The following is a 26,458-nucleotide window of genomic DNA, read 5'->3' on the forward strand; positions in this document are numbered from 1 at the left end:
ACCAAATTCCATGACGCACACAAAAGCGAAGCTTAGATGGCCTTTTCTATTGATAATAAGGACCTTTCTTATTCTATTCCTCAGCACAAATTGCTTCAGTGTGTCAAAGACAGCATAGATCGTTTAACAGCGTGCTTTCCAAAACGCTTCGGACATTTCGCTCCAAGCTTTTGTTAAGCTATAATCTTTATATCTCTCTTCAACTTTTAGCTCCTCGGATGAACATATTTACATTAAAAAAAAATCGAATACCTGTAGGATCTTCCATCGCACCTATTCTTAGTGATATCTTCATAGCGTCAGTAGGCAGGGTGTTGACTCCACTTCTTGGCGACTTACCTGTTGTGAAGAAGGTAACTACCTGGTTTTCATGAGCAATAGAAGTCACTTTTTTAACTCTACCATTCAGGAAGCTCTGAAGTTTATTAGTTCTGAAAAGTCCCCTTTAGCCTTGACGCATAAGTTGCCAGAGGATGAGTGCATTCGTTTTCTTGATATCAAGCTTCGCTTCGGGATCCTACACACCTTGTTGGTCACGTGAACCCCGGAATAAGAAACCTGTGCTTCTTTACCATTCCGCTCACTCGAAATTAGTGAAGCGTGCAATAGCTAGTTTGTGTTTTTTTTAAAGGCCTCAGGAAATGCTGCCCGCACAGCATGCAATCTAGCTGTGAAAAACAGCGAGATAGGTTAATGGCAGCAGGATACCCTTCATATCTTTTTACTTCCGTTGCTCAAAATAAATCAGAAAAAGATAAAACTTAACATCGGACAAAATGATGAGGCTAAGCAGTCAACAATTTGTCATAGGAAAAAGAAACAAAAAGACGCCTTTCTTTCGTATTGCCACGCTCTCTCAAATCACCATCATAGGCCGGGTAGAAGTGAAAGTGGTCTTTTCCGCACCAGAGAAGATATCAAAGATTTGCAATATCGCATGAACTCTCGGCACGAAACAACAAATATCTGTAATAAGAATCATAGAAGCCGTTTAGTTCCGTCTGATAAGAAACTGATTTATGACATTGCTTTGAAGTGCGGCAAAATGTACATTGGGCAAACGGGAAGGTATCTAAATTACCAATTGCGTGAACATATGAATGACGTAAAAGTTGCAAGGGCCACTTAGTGGCTCATTGCAGAAAATGTTCCCATTATCATCCGGAAATCGATGATTGTGAAGTCACAGCCGAGCTGACAAGGAGGTGATTAAGGCTTTTAACATCATATCTAGCAAAGACACATGCGTCACCGCACCATTGGTTTTTTATCGGACAACATTTTTCGTTCCGTAAGCAGGTGAAACGTAAGTGTCGATAAGCTTCTTTGGCTATCTTTTCTTTTTCTTGTTTCATCTGGTTAATGCGTAGCTTGCCTAGAAAAATATGGGCTTCTGTGCCCGACCCGTCAGCTGTAAGTCAGCGCCCATGTGTGTTTTATCTGTGCCAACTTCTAAATCGTGGCCCACATGGAGTGTTTTGTGCACGCGAAAACTCGTCTACCCCGCCCCCCCCCTCCCCCCCGCCCCCCGCCGGCGTCGACGATTTCACGCCCACATGGTCAGCAGCCGAGCGGCGTTTTTTTGCTGCCCAGTTGCGCGATGCACGCGCCCCCATCCGGGCGTGTGCTTCGAGGTCGCGCGCACCTTTATCTGCTTGTCGCCGCGCGCTTCAAACTGTGGTTGTCTCTCTTTCTTCTTGGTCAGGTGTATCAAGAAAACAGGCACAGGCATCACTTCCAACCACTATGAATCTAAATACAGAAGCCATAGCACAATGAGGTATCTGAGGTCCCCTGGCAAGGCTAGTAGCTCATAAACAGCCTCCGAGCTCAGCGTAGATACTCGCACGTGGTTCCAGCGGGCTGCTAACCTTCACCGAAATCTTCCTACTGCAACAAACGTGTCCGACCGAGACTTGAAAATGCCATAGAACTCATCCATCGGCAATGCGCCGAGGGCTCGGTGCACTGTTCTCCGGAAGGGGCCCTTAATATAGAAAAGAAAAACAGGACACAATATCACACACCAAAAAAAACTGCTCGCCGCTTCGTCTAGCTAACCTAAAAAGAAATAAAAATGCACGGTGCCCGATACCCGCACATTTCTGTCGTCGCCTCGTGCGCGGAGCGACTCTGAAAGACAACACGCTCTCGGCCGTTGTGGCCGAGAAACCCGAAACTCGAGCCCCGGCATCGTCGGAGTGCGAAAAACCACTGTCTTTCCGGGAAGCGAGACGCTGATTTGTGAATGTGCAACGTTACTAGAAAAGTAGTCTAGTAACGTTGGTTTTGTCAGCCTCTCAAGATCAAGCCCCCCCCCCCCCCCCCCCCCCCCCCCCCCCATTCTTCTTGCATCTATGAACTGAACCCGCTGAACTGATGCTCTCACGCGCAACATACTGGCGAGCGAGTCTCTCGGCCGGAGTGGCTCCGACCGATTTGCCAAAGTCGTCTTCTCAGGCGGTAAAAAAAAAAAAAAAAAAATCAAAAATTCTCAGCTGCCGGCAACGCCGAGGAATCGCCCGGAAGAACACTCCATGCTGGCCACGCTTAAAGGGAAGCTGAAGAGTTTTTCGAATTCATTAAGATGCTTACGTGTGGATGTGGGACCCTTAAAATCAGGCGGGTGAATTTCTTTTGCAGATTCATTACTTAGGAGCGACGTAATCGCCGTTTAAATATGCGCTGTAGCGCCGCCCCCCGCCGTCCGCCAGGCGCTGCTGATGACCCTGACGATGTGAGCCGAAACCGGAAATCGCGGAGTTGTGACGTCAAAACTGGTGATCGTCACTTCGCAGCCTCCGCGACCGTACTTCTTTCTGCGTGTGTGTCTGCATGAGCTGCTTGGAGCTGCCCTGCGTTTCTGTATCTGTGAGTTTTTGTTGTAAGGCACAGAAACGTGTACAGTATTGCGTGGCGCGGTGGACCCATCATGCCGGCGTTCTGCGCAGCCTTCGACTGCAGGAACACCGGCGGCCGCGACGATGGGATTTTTCATTATTTCCCGCAAAATAGGAAGCTTTCCGCGAAGTTAGTCACTGCTGTTAAAAGAAAAGATTTCAAGCCATCAAAGACAACAGTGCTATACTAAATTTGCTCGCATATATATATATATATATATATATATATATATATATATATATATATAATATATATATATATATATATATACATATATATATATATATATAATGACCAAAGGACGTTTCCAATACGGGGAGATGCGGACACTTCGTTTTCGTTCGAGACAAAATCAAAGCTTGAGCCAGCATCGTTTCTTTCTTGGGAAGATTTGCTCTTTGCATAGACCGATCCCACCGACCGATTTGCGCATGCACCGGTTTTCCGGAAGTTGCACCACCGCCATGTTTTTGTAGTCGACGAGTTAGCGCGAGCACATGTGGCTACACTCTCCGCGATCTCCGCTTCATAGGAACTCAACACATACTTCCCATACCTCACTGCCGAGAAAAATTCGTTGTAATTATTACAGTGACTGTTGATGCAAAGCAAGCGCTCTAGGGGCCTTAATTTTTGTTCAATCAGTAGCCTCGTTCAGTTGTGAGGAGCTTGTCGGAAATAGTCGAGGGCTGCGTGCAAAAAATCATATCACGGTAATTTATGGTTCTGGTAATTGATGGTTGATTGGTGTATGATAGGCGATGGCGAAATAAAGAAATTATTGAAATGAATTGATGAATTAAAGAAAATAAAAATGAATAAATTGTATAAAAAAGGGTTCAATGGAGTCAAAATGCTCCTAATTAAAAGCCTATGCATAATGAGGCCAAAACAAATTTTAGATTATGTAATTTATTAAGTATTTAGTGAAGTAATTGAAAAAATTAGAAATTAGAAAAAGGGGTTCCAAAGTTGACAAAATGGTCACAATCAAGAGCTAGTGTTTGATGATCTAATAAAGAAAATTGAAAGCATGTATTTGCTCAAATAATTGAAGTAACAAAAACAAAAAAAAGCAAAATGGGGTTCAAATGTGCTACATTTCATAAAACGAAAAGTCAGTGCTTGATATACAAATCAAGAAAATTTAGAGGGGGAAACTGACCAGTTATTTAAACAAAATAGAGGAAAAACTGAAAGATTATAAAGATGGGTCAAATACACAAAATGAAATTAAATGGTTGATGACGATAATGAAAAAATTTAAGCATAAAAGTGACCGAATAAATGTCTCAATGATTGTATGAAATGAAAAAGTGCACTTAACAATGTCAAACTGTCACAAAAGTGGCCGCATTTATATTTCATAATATGGCAATTAACCATATGTAGTATATTCTAGAAGAGTTTATTGATATATGTCAGTGTATTCTGTTTTGCCTCTGCCTTGTCGGTAATGTCAAGAGCACGCGTACGTGCACGTTCTCCTCGCGGGGTAGTTTCCGCGCAGTTAGAGAAACCCCCTCGCAGTGCGCGAGCGGAGGTGTCCTCCCAGCTTGTTTTGCAATGTGACCCCTAGCAGGGCCGAAGTTGTTGGCGTACGTACATCCTCTTTTGGTTGTTTTGGTTGGGCCTTACGTTTTTTTCATCCGCAACATGGCGGCCATGCAGTGTGGAAGTTGCGGGGCCTACGTGCCCCTTCCTGCGTGTGCACTTGTGCGTGTTTGTTTCTACGGACCCTGACTTGGGGAGGGAACTGTTGTGTGGGCTTGTCTTACGCATTGTCAACCGAAGGCTAGAAAAGAAGCCGACTCCGACCCAACGGCAGTGCGCCTCTCGCCTCCAAGCACTCCGGGCTCCCCGAACCGCCGCCGCATCGCACCACGAAGACTTCGCCCCAGGGCTCCGGAAGGACCATCGCCTTCGAGAGCTCCCCATCTGCGTCGTCTTTGTGAGTGGAGTGCCGCCGCGCTCGTCGGACAATATGCCCGTTTCCTAGTTTCTTCTGAATTTTCTCTACGCTCATCTTATCTTGTTTTAAACGTCTGTGTTCAATTTGCATGTATCTTGATAGTGAGAACTTTGACTGATGTATTTGTAATTGCTAGTTTTTTTTTTTTCATGTATGCTACCTTAACTGTGTTGTTTTAAATGCTTGTAAATGCTTTCTTCGTATCATCCTGTGTATAATACTGAGAATATATAGTTGTTTTTCCATCATTGACTTCGTGGCTCTGTTCTCATTCACAACGCTGAACGTAACCGGCTAACGCTGGGCGTCAAAGTTCCAACTACCTTTGCCTCGGTTCGAGAAGGCGTCTCGCACCCCTTCCGGAGCCGTGACAAGTTCTGGCGTCCGCGACAGGACTTTGACGTAACAAGTAAGCGTTGTGGAAGGAGACCGAGCCTCGAATCATGAAGTGATCTCGAAGGGTGACATTTGAGAAGTGTGCATTGCTGATAGATGGTTTTCGGTTTTTTTTGGTAGTTCTTATGCACTTGTGACATGGATCTAGAGAAATTAGTATCCATAGGTGGACAGTTAGGTCTCTCAGGAGTGGAACTGAGAAAATGGATAGAGGATGAGCAAGCTAGGCAGAGGGAGGAAAGGTCTCTCGCTAGACAAACCGCGGAACAGGAACGCGCGGCAGCAAAAGAGGCTGGTGAACTCGAAGCCAGGCTTCTTCAGCTAAGGTTAGAGCTGCGACAGGCGGGAGATGAGTCCGTAGTTAGAGCTGATGGTCGCGACGTGGTAGCGGAACCCAGTTTCCGCCTTAACCCCAGCAGGTTGCTTGTTTCATTTGACGAGAAGAAGGACGACCTAGATGCTTACATCAGGCGGTTTGAGGGCATAGCCCGTAGCCAGAAGTGGCCTGAAGATCAATGGGCGATGGCATTAAGCACATGCCTAAGCGGGGAGGCGCTGAACGTTTTCGGGCGACTCACGCCGGAAGACGCCTCCGAGTACAAGAAGGTGAAGGCGGCGCTCTTGAAGCGTTTCAGATTTACGGTCGAGGGCTTCCGTGAGAAATTCCGGGGTGGCAAACCAGCCGACGGCGAGACAGCCGCACAATATGCAGCGCGTCTAAGCCATTACTTAGACCGCTGGGCGGAGCTGTCCGAAATCCCCCTAGAGTACAAGTCGCTGCGTGAGCTGTTCATTAAAGAGCAATTTCTGAGCAGTTGTCACGCCAGCATGTCGCTGTACTTAAAAGAACGGAACGCAGAAAAATTACAAGACATGATCAACCTCGCTGATCAATTCCTGGGCGCGCAAGGCGGTGTCAACCTAGCGAGGGGAAGGAAAGAAAGCCGGGAGGAAGCGAACAAAGCAGGAGGCGCCGAAAAGAAGGCCGTCGAGAGGGGAGCGTTGAGATGTTATCTGTGCGGCCGGGCGGGACACAATGCCGCGCACTGCCGGAGCAGCGACTCCGCCAACCATGTCCCCCACTGCTTCAAATGTGGCCGAAGAGGGCATAGAGCAAATGTGTGTCGGCAAGGGGCGCCTGACAAAACCCAGGCAGCCTGTGTGTATTCCCCTCCGAGGGAAGTAGAAGAAAATATCTGCGACGGATACGTTCAGCTGAGGAATGGTAGCCGTATTCCCGTTGTCAGCGCGGTGCGAACGGCGCGACACAAGTTTTTAGTAGAAGGGTTGCCCGTGGTTGCGGGAAGTTTGGACGGGAAAACAATCACTGTGTTGCGTGACACCGGTTGCAACACCGTGATTATCCGGAGAGATTTGGTAGCTGAGGACCAGCTAACGGGGACGAGTAATCCCGTATACCTCGTCGACGGAACAGTCAAGATGCTCCCCGAAGCGCAGGTGCAGGTCCAGACCCCTTATTACAGCGGAAATCTTGTAGCACTGTGCATGCAGGATCCAATATATGACCTGATCCTGGGTAACATAGAGGGTGCCAGGGCTCCTGATGATCCCGTTGAAATAGTCGAAAATACTACTATTGAAACGGATCTGGTCGTTGAAACCACCGCTGCCGTAGTGACTCGTGCTCAGGCCGCAAAGAGGCCTCAGAAGTTCCAGAAACTTGGCACTCCGGACGCGGAAAGGCAATTAGGGGATGGAGAAAGCTATGCGGCCGATCAAGAGAAGGATCAATCATTGCGCTCATGCTTCACACAAATTGGCAAGAATTTAAAGTGTCGAGATGGGGAGAGCGGCATCTTGTTCAAGAAGGAAGGCGGCCTTTTGTACCGATGCTACACAGAGAAGGACGGACGGCAGGTGCGACAGCTAGTCGTTCCCGAACGACACCGAGAAACGGTACTGAAGATGGCGCATGACAGCGTAATGGCAGGACATCTGGGTGCTCAGAAAACAAAAGAGCGGATTTTAGAAGAGTTTGTCTGGCCTGGCATCACGGCGGATGTTAAGAGATTTGTGGCATCATGCGATATCTGTCAGCGTACCACGCCGAAGGGGAGAGTGCCACGCGTGCCCCTTGGGAAGACACCAGTCATTGACACCCCCTTCAAACGGGTGGCCATTGATATCGTCGGGCCAATCTACCCCCCGTCTAAACAGGGCAACAGGTACATCTTGACACTGATTGACTATGCCACACGTTACCCGGATGCAGTAGCCTTGCCAAGCATAGAATCTGAGCGTGTTGCCGAAGCTCTGGTGGCGATGTTTTCGCGATTCGGTGTCCCTCACGAGGTACTCAGCGATCGTGGCACAAACTTCACCTCAGAATTGATGAGGGAAGTGGCACGATTGCTCTCCATTCGTCAGCTGCACACCACTCCATACCATCCCATGGCTAACGGGCTGGTGGAGAAATTCAACGGCACGTTGAAGCTAATGCTGAAGCGAATGTGCGCCGAGAAGCCGAAAGACTGGGATCGGTACCTAGCCCCTCTTCTTTTTGCCTACCGGGAGGTTCCCCAATCCAGCCTCGGTTTTTCGCCGTTTGAGCTCCTGTACGGTCGACACGTGCGTGGGCCATTGGCCATCCTAAGGGAGGTGTGGACGAACGAGAGCTTAGATGAAGAGGCAAAGACCACTTACGAGCACGTACTCGATCTCAGAAACAGATTGGAAGAAACATGTCGTTTGGCGCATGAAGAACTTGAAAAGGCAGGAACCCGTTACAGGAAGTTCTATGACCGCAAGGCGAAGGACCGAAACTTCGAACCTGGTCACAAGGTGTTAGTTCTGCTGCCAACTGATAGCAACAAGCTGTTGCTGCAATGGAAGGGCCCATTCGAGGTCACCGCCAGGAAAGGGGACGCCGATTACGTCATCGACACGGCAAGCGGGTCAAAGATTTTTCACGCAAACATGCTGAAAAGATACGAAGAGAGGGGAGACGCACCAGCCAACAGACAGTGCCTGGTGATCAGCAGCATGACTGAAACTGAGGAGGACAGTAAGCTGCCTGTTCCAGAGTTTGAAAAAACGGAGGGAGTAGCAGATGTGAAGCTATCGCCGCACCTCGATGCCGCGAAGAAACAGCTCCTTTTATCCACGATGGAGAGGCACGCAGCTATTTTTTCCAATGTCCCTGGCAAAACAGAATGGATGGAATGCAATCTACCGCTCACGACAACCGCACCCGTTCACGTTAAACAGTATCCTCTACCGTTCGCAACACGGCAAGGTATCGAGAGCGAAGTGCAAGAAATGGAGAGGCTGGGAATTGTTGAAAAGTCAGTCTCCCCATATAACTCTCCCGTACTTCTGGTGAAAAAGCCGGATGGAAGTAATCGCCTTTGTATCGACTTTCGGAGGCTGAATGATGTTCTGATCGGAGACTCGGAGCCCATGCCCAGAGCCGATGCTGTTTTTGCCACAGCGGGAGACAAGAGATATTTTTCAAAGGTGGACTTCGTGAAGGGATATTGGCAGATCCCGCTGTCTCACGACGACAAGGCTAAAACGGCTTTTTCCACTACGTCCGGACTCTACCAGTTCCGCTTCATGCCGTTCGGCATCAAGACAGCGCCCGCAGTTTTCGCCAAACTGATGCGCAAGGTGGTAGGCGGCATTCACGGAGTAGAGCACTACTACGACGACGTACTCGTCGTCAGCGCAACCTGGGAGGAACACGTTGCTACACTGCAACAGCTATTTGCAAGAATCGAAGCGGCCGGGCTTACAGTGCGACCCAGCAAGTGTGAACTCGGGATGACGGAAATTGATTTCCTCGGTCACCGAATCGGAGCAGGCAAGCTGGCACCCCGGGGAAAAACTCTGGATAAAATACAAGCGGCCGAGCCACCAAGGACCAAGCGCCAGGTGCGAGCTTTCTTGGGATTGACCGGCTATTACAGAGAGTTTATACCCAACTATGCGGAGATAAGCGCACCCCTCACCCAGCTGACCCGGAAGGGCGGAAGTAATGCAGGGAAGTGGGACCCCATACATGAGGAAGCCTTCCGCAAGCTCAAGCAATGTGTATCCAATCCCCCTATTTTGCGGCTGCCGAACTTCAACGAGTCCTTCGTTCTGCGCACCGACGCTTCCGACACTAGCTTAGGTGCTGTGCTCCTGCAGCCATACGAGGGAACGCTGCACCCTGTTGCGTATGCGAGCCGAAAGTTGCTCGCTAGGGAGGGCGCCTACAGCACGATTGAACGAGAGTGTCTCGCTTTGGTCTGGGGCGTCCAAAAGTTCTCGACTTATCTATATGGTGTCGAATTTCTTGTTCAGACCGATCATCAGCCGCTAGCATATATACAGAAGAGTAGGCAACTGAACAGCCGAGTTCTGCGCTGGAGCTTGCTCCTCCAGGAGTATAGTTTCCGCGTGCAACACATTAAGGGTAGTCAGAACGTCGGGGCGGACTACCTTAGCCGACTGTAGTGTTCATAGGATTTTGCATGCATTATGGATTAATGGTTATGTTCCTCTATGTTACCTGAACTTCATTCTTGTCATGTGTTACTTATAGTATAGTGCATGTCCATGAGTTGTATCGGCCTGCGTGCCACGTTTTGTTTGTTTTTAGAATATTATTCTATAATATTCTGAAAGTGGGGGGCCGTGTCACAAAAGTGGCCGCATTTATATTTCATAATATGGCAATTAACCATATGTAGTATATTCTAGAAGAGTTTATTGATATATGTCAGTGTATTCTGTTTTGCCTCTGCCTTGTCGGTAATGTCAAGAGCACGCGTACGTGCACGTTCTCCTCGCGGGGTAGTTTCCGCGCAGTTAGAGAAACCCCCTCGCAGTGCGCGAGCGGAGGTGTCCTCCCAGCTTGTTTTGCAATGTGACCCCTAGCAGGGCCGAAGTTGTTGGCGTACGTACATCCTCTTTTGGTTGTTTTGGTTGGGCCTTACGTTTTTTTCATCCGCAACATGGCGGCCATGCAGTGTGGAAGTTGCGGGGCCTACGTGCCCCTTCCTGCGTGTGCACTTGTGCGTGTTTGTTTCTACGGACCCTGACTTGGGGAGGGAACTGTTGTGTGGGCGTGTCTTACGCATTGTCAACCGAAGGCTAGAAAAGAAGCCGACTCCGACCCAACGGCAGTGCGCCTCTCGCCTCCAAGCACTCCGGGCTCCCCGAACCGCCGCCGCATCGCACCACGAAGACTTCGCCCCAGGGCTCCGGAAGGACCATCGCCTTCGAGAGCTCCCCATCTGCGTCGTCTTTGTGAGTGGAGTGCCGCCGCGCTCGTCGGACAATATGCCCGTTTCCTAGTTTCTTCTGAACTTTCTCTACGCTCATCTTATCTTGTTTTAAACGTCTGTGTTCAATTTGCATGTATCTTGATAGTGAGAACTTTGACTGATGTATTTGTAATTGCTAGTTTTTTTTTTTCATGTATGCTACCTTAACTGTGTTGTTTTAAATGCTTGTAAATGCTTTCTTCGTATCATCCTGTGTATAATACTGAGAATATATAGTTGTTTTTCCATCATTGACTTCGTGGCTCTGTTCTCATTCACAACGCTGAACGTAACCGGCTAACGCTGGGCGTCAAAGTTCCAACTACCTTTGCCTCGGTTCGAGAAGGCGTCTCGCACCCCTTCCGGAGCCGTGACACAAACTGATTTTAATACCTTGAACCACCTTTTTTAATAACACAACATTTTGAATTACTTCAATTATTTTTGATCAATTATGCACTGTAAATTTTGTCATTTAGCGCCCTCTAGTATTGCCTTTTCATCCAGGGCATTCTGACACCTTTGAATCCCCCTTTTTTTTTGGATTTAGACTTCTTTCAATTATTTCAGGTAATTAACCAAATACACACTTTAAATTTTCTTATTTAGTATCATCACGCATTGCCTTTTTATTTAGAGCATTTGACACTTTTCAACCGCCTTTTTCTCATACTTCATTTTTGAAATATTTCAAATACTTAATAGATTAATTGCACACTAAATTTTCGTAATGGCATGATCAAGCATTGGCTTTTGAGTGCAATTAATTTTGACACCTTTGAGGCCCACTTTTTTATTTTTATTTTTCAATGTATTTACACAGTCTAAAATTTCATAAACCGAACTATCTAGTACTGGCCTTTCATTCAGATAATAGGACGCACAAGTTTTCATTTTCCAATTATTTCAAGTAATTAAATGGCAAAATACACTAAATTTTCTAAGCGTCATCAAATTGTCTTTTCATCTGAGCGGTTTGAGACTAAGAACTATTAATTTTCCAATTTCTTTTCTTCCTTATTTAATCAATTAATCACAATGATTCCATTAGATCATCGTCGCCTATCAAATGTCAATCAATTATGAATCATTAGAAGGAGAAATTACGAGCGTAAGAAATTTACGCAGCACTCCTTATTTACGACGTGCGGTGCCGACAACTATTACTTCTATACTACAACAACGCCGACGGCTTTTCGGCCGAACGAGCTGTATAAGTTATTGTATAAATGCATAAAAATTGAGTAATATATGTGCTATGTGCTGTTAGAGTGCCAAGGAACGAAACATGATTTTTTTCAAGGCACTAAGGCATACACATGAACTAAAGATCGTTCGGAAACACAGCGCGCAGGCTGTCCGGGCGGCTGGAGCAGCCGGTTGACTACGTGTACCAGCATGCTCCGCAACAGCGGTGGCATCGTGAAACTGGCCGGTGGGATCGGTGTATTGGTTCGAACATATAGGCCATGACAACAAAATCCTCCGGGTAATCGTCCATGCATTCCATTGTCATACAAGAAACAAACCAGCAGCATCAAACCATCATGCGCCGCGCTTCATGTGCTGCGGCGGTGACCGCACTGGGCCGACCGAGCAAACACCTTTGTTGACGTCAAGAGATACCCAACCAATCACAGGAGGCAGCGCGGCGCGCGAGCTAGCCCGCGGCTCCTGCTGGAATTTTTGCCAAAATAAAATACGTTTGCGCTTTCCTTTGTCTAATCTCGATGAGAAATTCGAATTCCTAGCGTAGAAAATAGTAAAGTGCACCTCCACTCAATTTTTCTGGGAAACCTTTCAGCATCCCTTTAACGTCCGCGTCGATTGCGCTGTATATAGAAGTAATTTTCTGTTAGAGCAGTGCTTACTTGGTCCTTGCCTCGGAATCAACGTTTAAAATTCTACTGCTTTCCTGTCGATTCGTGCTGCTTTGCTTTTTTGCTCGATTACCTTTACTTGTGTAAGGCATCAGCTACCAGAAACAACCATTCTTTGACTTTATTGCCTATTCACCGTCATATTAAGGGGGCGATAATTTTTTTTGTTTCCTTGTATTATTGAACGTCTATATTCTCTTACTATAAATATGAGCCCGCTCCAAATAAGAGCTGTCTAACTTCATAGGTGTGAAAAAATACAATATCCTTGTCTGCTTCATCAATTCTCATTTCACTCCAATGTCAGGATGTATGCTATCAATTTTTCTTACTACAACAGACCCAGCAAGGGGCACTGTTTATGAATATATTAATAAATAAGTATCACCATTGTAGAACATTTGGGAACTGCAACTACATGTCGCCAGTAACTCATAGAGAATGCTCACAAAGCCCTCTATCAAATAATTATGAAACCATATGCTTTCCTTGATAACACCAAGTTATTTGTAGGGCTTAAAATAAATTTTCTATTGGTCCTCATTGGATTATATGTTGTTCTTTTGCAGGCCTAACTGTTGTCAGAGTCGCGAAGAGGTGCCTGAAGAAAGTTTTCAAGGTAACTATACTTTTTAGAACCTATCTATAAAGGTGGCATGGACAAAAAAGAAACACGTCGGTTTAAAATCTCACGGAAGTCAGAAAGCTGTAGACGACGCGATGGACAGGGAATAAAGCATGCCACCGGGCTAGACATATAAAAGTCAACTTTTACATAAAGGCATCGCCAGCGGTAATTCTCATTGATGAAACTTAAATGAGAGTATACAATTTTATGTTTCCGAAGAAATATACCCCACTAGTTATCCTACTTCGTGTTTTCTATCGTTTTGGTGATGAAGATTTCAGCTTTTATTTTTCGGAGTTTTGGAAGTTAACGTATAATGTGTATCGGGCATACCATTTTATGGTACTCAAAGAGAAATACTACTGCGTGAACACTAGTGCGAGGTTTTGAACAAGGGAACAACATAATAAAAATAAACATGCAATGTGCTACTATAAGAGGCATACCCGTACGCAAATCTGGTGCGAAGGTTCTGCACCACAAATGACTCAACTTCCCAAAGAGTCACGCCAGCGAGCCTCTGCAGTTTCTTTTCAATCTGGCACTTGCCACTGTTTCTTGAAAACAGCGCCGAACGGCATGCACAAGTTATGTTTTCCCGACAAATCTTTAAAGGATGTTCTTAGCTTTATTATAGATACGCTTATTGCATTTGTTTATTACAAAACTTATGGCATCTTTCCATTCTGTTTTTACTATTGGATCTATTTTAAATCCTTAGTGTTTCACTGACCTTTATCTGTTTCCTAGCTTCGCTGCATTTTAGATTAGATTGTACACGGAAAACATTTATTAATAAAACAATAAAATAGATATTTAAAGCATGTGTACATGGTAATAACCATAACACGGCTGTATCGATCAGAGGTGACGCACCACCTACTTTGCAGCCAATGTGGATGCTGCTGTCATCAAGGAAAATGGGACTATAATAGCAGCGAACGTACCACATGTCCGTGAAACCTAATCGTATACAAATGAAGTGATTTAATGGCACCACAATAGATATGTATACATTGTGTCATCGAACTTTTTCGCGCTCAGCTAAGAATGATTATTTGAGTGGAATACATTTAAACGTATATCCACTAAAGGTTGCGATTGCGCCGAAATGGGGGGCATAATTTTGCTCTAGGAATGTTGAGTTGGTAGCCCAGCTCTCACCCTAGCATCACGTGGGGCGTGGCGTCACAGAGTCACTTGGGTAAGACGTACTAACCGTCCGCTCAACGCTGAAGGGTCGAAACCTAGAGTAGCATTGATTTCGCAATAAAATATATTCACAATTATAAGCATCGTATTATAGAGGTCATTTTAAGTTTCCCCCTCTAGGCATCCAGTCTGAGATAAAGCGTGTAGACTACTTAGTAGTCTGCTGTGCAAAACATCTTCACACTCACATTTGATCTTTGAAAAAAGCATGAGACACACGCACCAGTTGATATAAATCGAGTTTTCTGCTTTCCTTTCCGTGCCGCATAACTGGTCACGCGAGGAAAGTATCTCGGTTCTTTCACCCGGTCGGAGCTATATTCCTACACAAGTAATTAGCGCAGCAAGATATGTGACGATGTTGCCGGCTTCCAGGACGCTATCGTAACCAGGACCGATAACAGCCCGCGAAGAAGCTTTCGTCGCTGGCAGGGCTGGGTTGGTTGGTTATACAACTTTTATTTTCATCGGAAACGGGGAGTCGTGCGCCCGCGGATTAAAGGCTGGCAGGTAGCCCTTGGCTTGTTGCGGCCTCTTCCGCCAGATGGACGGTGCGGTGCTGGATCGCATGGTCCGCGCTTCGCAGCAGGGTATCCCAGGCTGCCCTACTTGTAATATTTTGTCCTATCCCTGGAGATTGTGGGCACTCCCAAATTATGTGGTCGAGGGTCCCTCTCGCCCCGCAGTGTTTGCAGAGATAATTGTCACCAAGGTCTGGTAGCGCATGAAACGCCCAGACCGGGTTCATGAACGTATTAGTTTGTAGCCGCCTCCACGCGACAGCTTCTCTATTATTTAGTCTAAAATCTGGCGGGGGTACCAGTCTACGTCCCAATTTATAATGGTCGATGATTTCCCCGTAAGTTTGCAGACGCTCGTCGTATGCGCGGTGTTCGGGGGGCTCGACGGCTACCAGGAAGTAGAGAGCTCGGGCTAGCTCGTGAGCCGCTTCGTTACCAGGGACGGCGGCGTGAGCGCAGCTGGCATGACGCAAGTATCTTTTTGCCTTCTTTACTTCATAACCCCAGGCAAAGGATTCCCTTCTTTTAGCATGCTGGCCTGCGGTAGCATGGGTGCACAGAAGAGGTTACTTAGGAGTGTGGCCTCTCAATCAAAGTTCTAACATTAAACTATGCGTAAAAGTTTACTGGGCGTACTCTACAGTAAAATGTGTTTTCCTAGCACTTCAGCAAAAGGCCCTAAATAGGTGAAAATGAATCAGAAGACAGGAACAGCTACGCTTCACCCACTGGATGTAAGGCATAGAAACTGGTGCTTGAGTTAGCAGACCTAGTGCAAACTTCCCTGTCGGTTGCACCATTCACCTAACTTGCCTCGTGATGTCAGGCAGGGCATGAATATTAAAGCGAAAACTTTAATATCCCTATTACGCAAAAATCCGGTCCTCGGCATGTGGACTCGATGGTACACCAAAATGACGTTCAGGTGTCCAAAGAAGCAAGTGTGACAGATACAGCGCCTTTATCTTCCTTTAAAGGAATTATATAAAGCCGCTGAACTTTGATGCGTTCGACTGAACGCAGGCTGTGTTCGAGAAGGGGCAGACGTATCGTTTCGAGCAGCAACGCTTAGGATTTCGCATTTCTCATCTGAAGATTTTGCAGTGCTCCCGGAACTGTTTTTATACTACAAGCATAATTTTTGAGGAAGAGCGCGAACAAATCTTCTAATCTTCAGCCCTTTCAGTACAAAAAGAACGAGGAGGACGAAAAAAGCACAAGTTGTACGCGTCGTGGGTAAAATAAAATAATTTTTTCTCATTGGAAGCTGTGAATCTCTCAGAGGCATATTGGAAATTGGGGGATTTTAGCACGCACACATGTGGCAGGTCTTCTTCTTCATCTTCTCCCTGGTTATAATCTACACATTCATATGCTTTTTTCTTCGCTCTCGTCCTCTATGCTCTGAACACTTCCAAGTGAAGAAATACGGTACCATCTACATTGATACTGCGCACAGTTCATACAGTATTTTGTACATGTTCTTACTTATACATCTGGTTTTACACATACAATTTGGTACCTCTTATATAACGAAATTCTCGAGCTTTAGCGAGGACCTATCAAGGGCTATGTGCCGCATTAGAAATGCTAATTTAATAAGCTTGAGAAGCTGGTAAAAGATGAACAGAGGTGTCAATTAGCAATGAAGTACTACTTACTGCAAACTAATCTGATTATCTGGGCGCTCTCAGTACTAGGAAGCTAAAGCTGAACATTGCGCTCTGTATTAGGCAACGCAGTATGTACTTTCAACACCCTTTTTTTTTTTTCAAAATGCACTAATACACGTTATACCGCGGTAAGTTAGATCACTTCAAACAAAATTAAACCTTGTTTCATGTCAGTTTAAATTTGCATATGTGCTAGGTAATAAACCTCAAATGTTATTGATCCCATATTGCATGCCACATAAGCAGGGCGAACAAATAATTCAATGATTCACAATATTTGCGATACTAAAGTTGAAAAATTATAACATTCGAATGAAATGAGCAACTTCATTTTATAGTATAAAAAAACAAGATTACCCATCCAGGCTATGAAGCAGAAAACATTGCCAAAAAGTCTACCAACAAAAAAGGAGTATTCGTCTCCCTACACGAACATTTCTCTAATACTGAAGTTGTGGACATCAAAGTGAGCTTCCGTGATTATAGCCTGGCTCAATAACGGTAACTCCGGTCTAAAATTATAGCATCGTAAGACTTCCCTATAATTAAATTATATTTATGATGCCAGTGTGCGCTGAAGAACCCCAAGTGGTCACAATCTCCTTTGTCCTCCACTATAGCATCCCTCATAGCATGAGTCAATATGAATGCTAAAATCCATCAACCAAGCCAAACCAAGTAACCTATCAGCCCACTGTGCGCCGAAGAATAATGGCTTCCGAAACAACATACTCAGAAACTAGAGAGGTGGACACTTCGGATAAAAGGCAAAGCGCCGATAGAAGAAGGCCCATTATGGGCATCTTTCAGTCATCCTTCTCTCTGTTATCCAACGAGGATGAGGGGAAAGAAGTCAGAGGAGGAGAAAGAGACTGTCTCTCTTTTTCTCATCGCTATGAAGAACCTTTTGCAATGCTGTAGCTATGATCAAATGACTTGGCCGCCATCTTGAATCTGAGAGCGACGGAGAAATGGACAAGAAACCGGCAAATGTAAGTAGTAAGAGCTAACACTTAATTTACAGAGAGAACGACAGTACCTGCACTGGAGAAATACGAAATCCTGGGTGCTGCTGCCCCATGCAGTACATCTAGCGCCTCTTGCATGCCTTTAGCTAGAAAGACCAGGACTCCTGTCGTACAGTGGAAATGTTCTTTCCTTGCCGAGCGTTCATTGCAGTGCTACTAAATATGTGGTATTACAGTAATGCATAACTCGTCGTCACGTCCCCTACTTTACCGCGGATACGCCAAGAACGCTATATAAGGCGAACACATCTTGCACAATCTCGCGGACAGATCTAGCGAACAGATCTCGTACACGTGATATTTTCACCGTGAGCTAAAGCAGGCCTTCGTCTGATATATAAACCAGGCTTTCTGCTGACTGTGTCTTATACATGTCTAAGAATATTGTCTTGTTGTAATGTTTAAAGCTGAAAAGGCGATTCGGACAATTTCCTGTAGTGACATTAGGCTGGCTGACCAAACAAGTTTCCCTTTCTAGCTCTATCTGTCTTCGAAAGCATGGCATGAAAAATAGCAATTTTTGTATTGTTTTTTGCACTGTTAGTAATTTTTTGTTGGAGCACTAAACCGCCTTTATAACCATTACCAACCATTCACAACAATCAAGCATTTTTCCCGTCACTGATCACCAAAGACAAAAACAAACAAACAAACAAAAGAATTGAGTACATCCCATTGAGAACATATATGGAGGATTTTTATTGCGCAAGAAGTTGAATAGCTTTCGCTAGACCTCTATACAATATTTAGGAAGACAAAACTGGGCGTTGTGCCGTGCTTGTCAGATATCTTACACATCCCATCACATCACTTTATTGTCCATAAATACCCCTGACGAAGTGTTACATAAGGGGACAGGCAGAAGCATACAAAGTACTGTATTGACGTGAAAGTGCAGCCTAATTTAATATAGAGTATCATAAGGAGAAAATATGCGACTGCTTTAAAATAAGCTATACAGTGAGGCGTAAACTGATATAGCGAATATTCTCTTCGTGGCTTCTAATGCACAAGTAATTCTCTCAGATCGGGGGCTCACATTTCTATTGCAGTAAGCGATATTTACTTTCATATTGTATTTGGCTAGAGGGCATATGGTTACTTTAAAAAGGAAATACCTTTTGTGTTCGGATCAGACGTATTTAAGAGGGAGGATATAGGGTGTCATGGGTCTCAGAATTCTTCAAATTCGCGCTTTTTCTTTCATCCATATTTGCTGAAACTCCCCATATTTGAAACATTGCAAGGAAGATACCTGGAGGCCCTTGTCAATTGAAAACATCTGAACAAAACGCACTTAGGTTACAGCAGCTAAACATAACACGAGGTATATAGAAAACAAAACGGTGAAATAGATGACGCAATCACAGCAACATAGACCGCTTCGCCCCTCCCCCCTCCTTTCATTTAAACTTTGATTATAAAGAGAACTTTACTTTGTGTTAACATCTGCTGTGTTCGTACCGATTCGTATAATAATTCTTTTTCTTATAGGGAATCAAATGGTTTACATTGGACCACATCAGTTTAACAATACTTGTGATTCAAAATGTAGAACCTCATGAAAGACCAGCTCGACGAGTGAAACGAAGATCAGAACACACAATGTAGCCTTAAATATTTAACTGATTTAGTGCGACGTCCAAGCTCGGCTAAAACGGTTACAAAACACCTTTTGTGGATCTAATTACCATCAGAAACTTATGAGAAAGGCTGCTGTCATTGTAAACAAAAAGAGATTCTGATTAATGCAAGAACATTGTGGGAGCCTTTTCACAAATTTCCGCAAATGATTGTTCAAAACGATAGCCTTAATGGGGCTGTTCCTTAGAGAATCCGAATTCGTTGCTCGCTTTAATAGTGTTCTGAGTGGTAAATTTCAAGTCTTACGCCAGCAGGCTATATTGTCAGCGTTATAGTGGCCAGGAATTACCTATCGGCGGTTGTTATAACGTCCAAGAAAATATGATAAGGCGGAAAAGGTAGGCAGTTTATATTATCGATTTTTTTATTAACTTGAAGTGAAATGGCATTAAATTCCCGGGATCTTCGATTGCGAGTAATACAGACTACTCCAACGCCTCGCAAGCATGTTTTTAGGCTTGTATAAGGTAGAGCTTTATATCTCTCCCGATGGGTATTTTCAGTAGTGTGCTATCTAAAGACACTGTAAAATATGATAAGGCGGAAAAGGCAGGCAGTTTAGATTATACATTGTTTTAATAACTTGGAGTGAAGGGATATTAACTTCCCTGGATCTTCGATTGCGAGTAACGCACACTACTCCAGCACCTCGCAGGCATGTTTTTTAGTCTAGTCTTGTATAAGCAGAGCTTTATATCTCTCTCGATGGGTATTATCAACAGTGTGCTATCTAAAGACTCTGCAAGCTTGAGTGGCACAGTGCTTTTATATATTGTATATAGAAAAGTGAAGCTGAAGGCACCCTTTTCTTACCCGATATATGCTTTACATTTGGTCAGATATTTTTTCGGAGTCCGTATGATTTAATTATAGCTGCACGTTGATTTTAGTCTATGAGGCCCACAAAAGAAGTCTACTCACCACACCGAACACGTTTGCTTGCGCAGCTGATACGTTGCTTGGTACAAACTTCAATATTTTAGAAGCATGAGTGTCGTGTTAATGAAGCTGATGGGAGGCCTACGCTTCTTACTTGAACGTTGTTTTATGGTCCAATCTTGAGGTTGATTCAGTACAGATGCGAAGGCTCCGATACGTAGGAAAATTATTTCAGGGTCCTTCATTGCGCGTAAATATGTGACTGGCTACTGCGGAGGTCAGATGTATCCTTCCTGCCAGTGAGGAAAAAGATACCGTGAATGCCTAGGGAATTGTCGCGGAATACGCAAAGCGGCCTGCTGGTATTGCTTAATGCTTTTAAAGAAATGTTAGTGATTTATATACACGCACTGTTTCCTTTCCTCGGTCCAAAATCGTAGTTAAAACCCAATATTTCATGAATTTAGGCTGTACAAAACTTTAAATGAGCTGGATATTGCACAATTAGTTTGATAACGTAAGAAGAACAAGACAGATGTACCCCCAATAGGGGCTTACTTTTGAGCTTTCTCCAGGGCTGAATCAAAACAAGAAGGCTGTGGGGAACTGACTGCTTACGACGTACTCGAGACCAAAAGGAGGGGAGGAAAGAAGTTTGCTGGCATAGATTGCACTGACTACACCATTTGCATGTCAGCGAACCGAAAGGCTGTAAGCGCGCCAACCAAACTTCCTTTCCACGCGCCAGAGAGACTCCTTTGCACAAAATGGCAGTCGCAGTTCTCAGGAGTTGTTATTGCGAGCAATATTTCCTATCAGTAGTGGTTTTAGAAGTCAGATTAGGAGCTTGTGCGACTACCTTGAATGTGTTAGAGCGCGCACTTTGTTAGATGTACCGTCCCACAAGAATTTATCAAATAACGTTCATTTTTACATAAAACAGGACATTAAAGCGACTTTATTGAGAACAATCGCTTGCGTGCGCGCCCATCGGGGAGTGGCTCGTGAAACAATTATTACTAGCCGAATAACTCTGCTAGAAATATAAAACAAGCCTGGCGGCACACGCGTTACTTTACAAAGTTTTCAGATTAAAAAAAAATCGAATAGCCGCGAATAGTCTTTTCAGAAGACGGTAAAGCTTGCATCCACCTGGGGTCTGGAATGCTGTTGGGCGAGTTGAAAAAAATCGAGTAACAATCGTACATTTAGGTAGAGACCGCAATTTGGCACTTTGTTCTTCCTGCATTGGCGACATGTTCAATTTACCATTCACGGTTGCGGCATTGCGATCGCTCTCAGAGTGCTCACTAAAATTACTGTGATCTTAGTTGCGATGGCTCGCCCATGCCCGCAGACATGGCGTGAAACACTGAAATATGCATGTGAATACTTTTTCCAGATCACCTTACTGCAACTTTTCACGTTTGTCCACTTAACTTTGATCTACACATAATTTGAGAGTGAACATACACGGGGCCCTTAGTAGTCTAAGTAGGAAATAAACTTACAGGCTTATATTTGTTATCCATCTTACAAGATACTGAGCGGCGTTCCTTCCATTGCTGGGCAGCGTTATTAGCAAAGCTGGAAGTTTCTCGGTCTTCTATTCGACACGCCATGTAGCGACAGTTTCTTGCTTGTTGGGCCGCTACACAGGTAAGCGTATGCTCGCTTGCATCTGGTTTGGCAAGGGAGAACATTTTATAGAGTAGAATAAGGGTCACGACCGTAAAGAAGAAAGAAAAAATTCAGTGGTTTGGAGGATAGCGTTATCGACAGCGGATGTGACATAAGAAAGCACGAGATACCGAATTCCGATTTGATTTGGTTTGCTTTTGGGGTTTAACGTCCCAAAGCGATTAAGGCTATGATAGACGCCGTAATGGAGGACTCCGGAAATTGCTTGCCCAATATCCAAGCAGCAAAGAAGTCATAGAAGAAGACGCGTTACTCTCATTATACCAAGAGGCGAAGGTAAAAACGTTTATAAAGTATTTTGCGCTAGAGTTGTGCACGCGTCAAAATTATGAGCCCCCACTCTCATATTGAATCCGACATCGGTACTGGAGGAAAGCAAGGCAGTGAAAGATACTGAGCTCCGCCAGTACAGGCCCTTCGCTGAAATCTAAAACCCAGGCCATGCCCGGCCCGATGAACGTGCATATGAATGATAAGTTTATATAAGTGCCATAACTGTGGTTCTCTCATTTGTGAGGAAAACGGTTGAAATACATTTCGCGTTACACATAATATATCGTTCTAAGTTATTATTTAAAGTCAAATTTATCATTGATAAAGGCTTTGAGGCATGCGTAGGGGTCCAAGATTAAGAATTTGACAGCGCTTAAGTTTATGTTGCTGAAATTCTAACTGGTTCCTCAAATTGATAAGCCTGCTTAGAAAAAAAGAAACAAATTAGGTACATACCAGGCTTTTTTGCTGCTCTAAATGTAAGCTAGCTCAAATCTGAACAAGAGGTTGATTTTGTGGTGAAATACTCGGTGAGCTCGTCTCGCTTACCGTGTGCCTTTCACGTATGCCTGTACAGTGTAGGAGAAGCGCCGCTGCTGCACTGTCTGGGTCGAGAAACAGATGATAATAGCGTGGATGCGGCGTCGATGCGTTGGCAAGGTGCATTACACCACTTTTAACGAGGCATGTCGAACGCAGCAGTGAGTCACATTAGTGACAAGTGAGAGGGGACGGCCTGGTGTGAATCTCGAGGCGGACACCTAAACATCTCCGCTTGTGTTAGAAGCAGCAGACGCCACAGTCTAAAACCAACATCCTAAAAGCGGCGCAACGGTTAGGTCAATACTATGACATAAGGTAGAGACTCCCAAAACTGGATTGATCGAAGGCCGTATGTTCTGTGATTCTGAGCATTGCTGAGGAGCTAACCTGTGAAAAGTGCAAGCACAGAGAAAGGCTCGCCGAGTCTTTGCCTAATATTAAACTTTCGACATGATTATTCGCCCTAAGGCGCAGAATAACAGAAAAGACTGCCAGCAGATCAATTAAGGGGAAATGAGGGTGCTCGTTATAATACATGAAGGAAAGAAGCCAACAGAAAGAAGCAGACTGTCATCACGCACGTCAGGTAAAGATTTGGGCGACTGTACTTTCACAGTTAGTGCGCATGTCTATATACACAAGGAAAATGGGATCGACGTAGCGAGAGAACTGGAATTTCTCGCTCGAGTCCGATGCTGTTGAACACTTGCTGCCACGCAATATTGACCCATAGCGCACATACTATTTCTCTATGGTACTTTAACAACGTATTGCTAATTGGGACGACCAACCCGAGCATGAGGTAGACGGATTCAGAGCGCCCGAGCCCGGCAGGTAGGCTAGGAAAGGTTTCGGGCTTGCTCGTCTTCGTGGGTGACGCCCTCAGTCCAGGGCTTCATCTGCCGCTGCAAAGCTGCAGGCCCTCTAGTGCTGCTTTGACTGTACTTGCGGATACACGATGAAGAGAATCTCAGGAACAATTGAGGGCTCTTTGTCAATAATCGTTGTAATCTTTTCGTCCTGGCTTGTCCATGATCTTGTTTACCACTCTATCCTCTCGGTCCGCTCGATAAACTGGCGCTAGTAGGTTAGTTCCGTGCTGGACAAGACGCGTCTTATCTAGAGGAGGGAGTGAGGAGGGTTATCAATAGAAGGCCACCGGGTTGCTCTGTGCAGGCCCAGACACAGTGGTAGAATGCAGGTCGGTGTTGCTGACAGCCCTGGCGTCTGTCTGGCTATCTAGTGGGGAAGAATAGTCCCAAGAGGCTGCCAGAAAGAGCACAAAGGAAAGCAAATAACAGTACTCGGCGCGCAAGAAAGTTTTGGCCAGCGAAAAGAGAACAGTGTCGTGGCTAAAAGAGCCCCATGTCATTTCACAGGAACGAAAGAGCACTAATGAAGATCGAGGTTTTCCGTCAAATTGCTTTAACAAATGAGTAGAAAAAGAAACGACTTAAGTTTCGTTAAAGCAGGTATATCGCATTCAGCGCGATTACATTGAGTTATACCTTTTTAATCGAAGGCATTGGAATAGGATCCGGCCTACTGTCGCATAACTGACGGGAGCGCTCGTTCCTGTTGTATGGTTATCACGTTTATTTTACATTGATGTAGAGAGCCCAAGATAGCTGTATTAAATTTGATATTATTATTTTACATCATGATCGCACAACATTGCGATCGCCACCTTTAAATAGTTAAAAAAATGAGTTTTGATGGCATGAAACCATTGTGCCATTGTTGTTTGTTCTGTCATAGCCAGTGTAAAAATATGAAAACAGACAAAATATATGGTTCAGCACATTTAGGAATGGTTATAAAACGTAAGCAGCTCTAATATGATGTGAGAGACCAGTTAGAATATTACATTTTTATGCAGGTAGGTAGCCTAGTTTCGGTCTGTATATTTTACAAACATTTATCTGACATCGCACATTTAGGGCAGCAAATATAGAGGAAATCCTAGACTGCGCACCAGAAGCAAAGATAGATGATCAGGTTATTTGATGATACCGTGCAGAAAGAGCTGCCTATTATTCAATCGGACTAAGTAATGGCGAGGTCGGGGACTTCGCTGTATGTGAACGGAGCTTGAGAGGAAGCGTCTTGTATGCTAGCAGAAGATTCAATTATGATACCTCCATAGAGGTGTGTCGGCAAGGCTTGATTAGGTAATCGCTACAGCTTCTCCCACTCGATTTGTTTTAGATAGAAGTGACATTGACGGTGAATTTCGACCTTGCAGGACAGGTTTGTGATTACCCGAGTTATCTGGGCCTCTTCTCCCCCGGAGGGTTGTTAATAAATTATTTATTTACATGTAATATACCCTATTTTGCTCGGAAATGCAGGAGTGGGTGAAACAAATGTTTCATAAACTGCATACAATGGCAATAAACAATAACGAAAGAAATAAATATTAAGTAAAGGCCAGCACAATAAACGTAACTTAGGATAACATTACAAAAACTTTAATCATATTCATTTGCACGAATTGAGTGCAGCAAAAGACTGTAACAGTACGCAACAACAGAAAATTTGTGGATTCGATTTCTAAACGGAAGGTGTTTAATGGCAGGAATCCAAATGTTCCGCAAATTACATTCGAGTATTGCATAGTGAGCGAAAAACATTGTTAGAAAATTATTAGAAACTATTAGAAAACCGCAAAACGTAAGGCTAAATGTTAAGGTTATGTTCATTCGTATCTGATCGTGGAATGTCTGGAAAAATATAGGCGCTGTGAGAGTTACGATAAACAAACTGACGATGCAGTCAGGAATATCAATGACTTGATCGCACGGCGCACTGATAAACATTTAAGTCCATAGAAGACAAAGCTCGGGTTGGTGAGAAATGTTGGTCATAGTCACGATATATTAACCCCGTTGATATTTGTTGCATGCTCTAAGGGAGAGTATTTCACAATGCTTATGATGATTTTACACAGGTGAGCTGTAAAGTAGTACTAAATTTCAATCATTTTCCATAAATAAATTAGCCTCGTTTGGAGCATTAGTGATGTTGCGCCTCAAATAACTAAGGTTATAATTGTTTCAATTCAAATGTAAAGATCAGCTTTTCGAAAAACTCTCCACACCTACATTGATTTCTAATTCACTATTTACGCTCGAAACAACCTAAACCAGTGTGAAATATTTATCGCTTGTGCCTGAATAGAACTGCTGGGCGATACCCCACTTTATGTATCAAATCCTAAAAGGCAAGAAAAGAAGCCGACGTTTCCGAAAACCATGCTTCCGGACGATGTTCTTCGACAACCGAGAGAAGCGGAGCTTTCCCGTAGTGTATCTAATTCAGCCCCGGAAGGGCTATAAATTTCTACATCCTCGCAATCGGTACCGACAGGGTTCATCTTCGTCAACGTAAGATATTAGACGGGTTCTCGGGGACATCTGATGTAGGAGACTCCCGAAGGCTGAAAGTACACACGGTGTTGATTCGACCACTTTTTGTTTCATTGTTCAGCAAGGAAGCAGTCCCTTTTTAATTGCCCCTTTCTGCTTGTCATTTTTGTTTCTTTTTCGCACTACAAGCATTTCGAATGATCCTTGTACGATTTCTTCAAATTTGTTTTGGTGTACACCATGAATTATGCTGTTTTCTTCGGTATCTGCCCTGCCTCGCTCCCGAGCACTACCTATAAACTGAGGATCTGCAGATCGGGTCGACAGATCTGCTATCACCATGCAGTGTATAAAATACGTGGATGTGTCCTAGAGACGCATAGTTGTTTCTTCAATGTCGTGAACGCTCAAAACCTCTTTTCTCAATCCTTTATATCGTGTAGCCACAATGTTAACCCGTAGCTCTTTCAAGAAGAAACCTTAATCACTCTGAGCAAAATAACAATAGGCGATGCGGCAGTTTCCTGTGGTGCTCACACCAAGGTACAGAATAAGCAGCTCAATGC

The 26,458-nt window shown here is 44.5% G+C and overlaps 1 protein-coding gene across 1 annotated transcript; it reads left to right on the forward strand.

The window, feature by feature from the left end:
• Positions 1–5,403: 5,403 nt before the first annotated feature.
• Positions 5,404–9,730, forward strand: LOC146188656 (uncharacterized). The gene has a single exon (XM_084605099.1). The coding sequence runs from the start codon at positions 5,408–5,410 to the stop codon at positions 9,728–9,730; it is 4,323 nt and encodes a 1,440-aa protein (XP_084461225.1). The 5' UTR covers positions 5,404–5,407.
• Positions 9,731–26,458: the final 16,728 nt, after the last annotated feature.

Source organism: Amblyomma maculatum, chromosome 5 (assembly GCF_055883805.1).
Source record: "Amblyomma maculatum isolate TAMU_Amacu chromosome 5, ASM5588380v1, whole genome shotgun sequence".
NCBI classification, from domain to species: Eukaryota; Metazoa; Arthropoda; class Arachnida; order Ixodida; family Ixodidae; genus Amblyomma; species Amblyomma maculatum.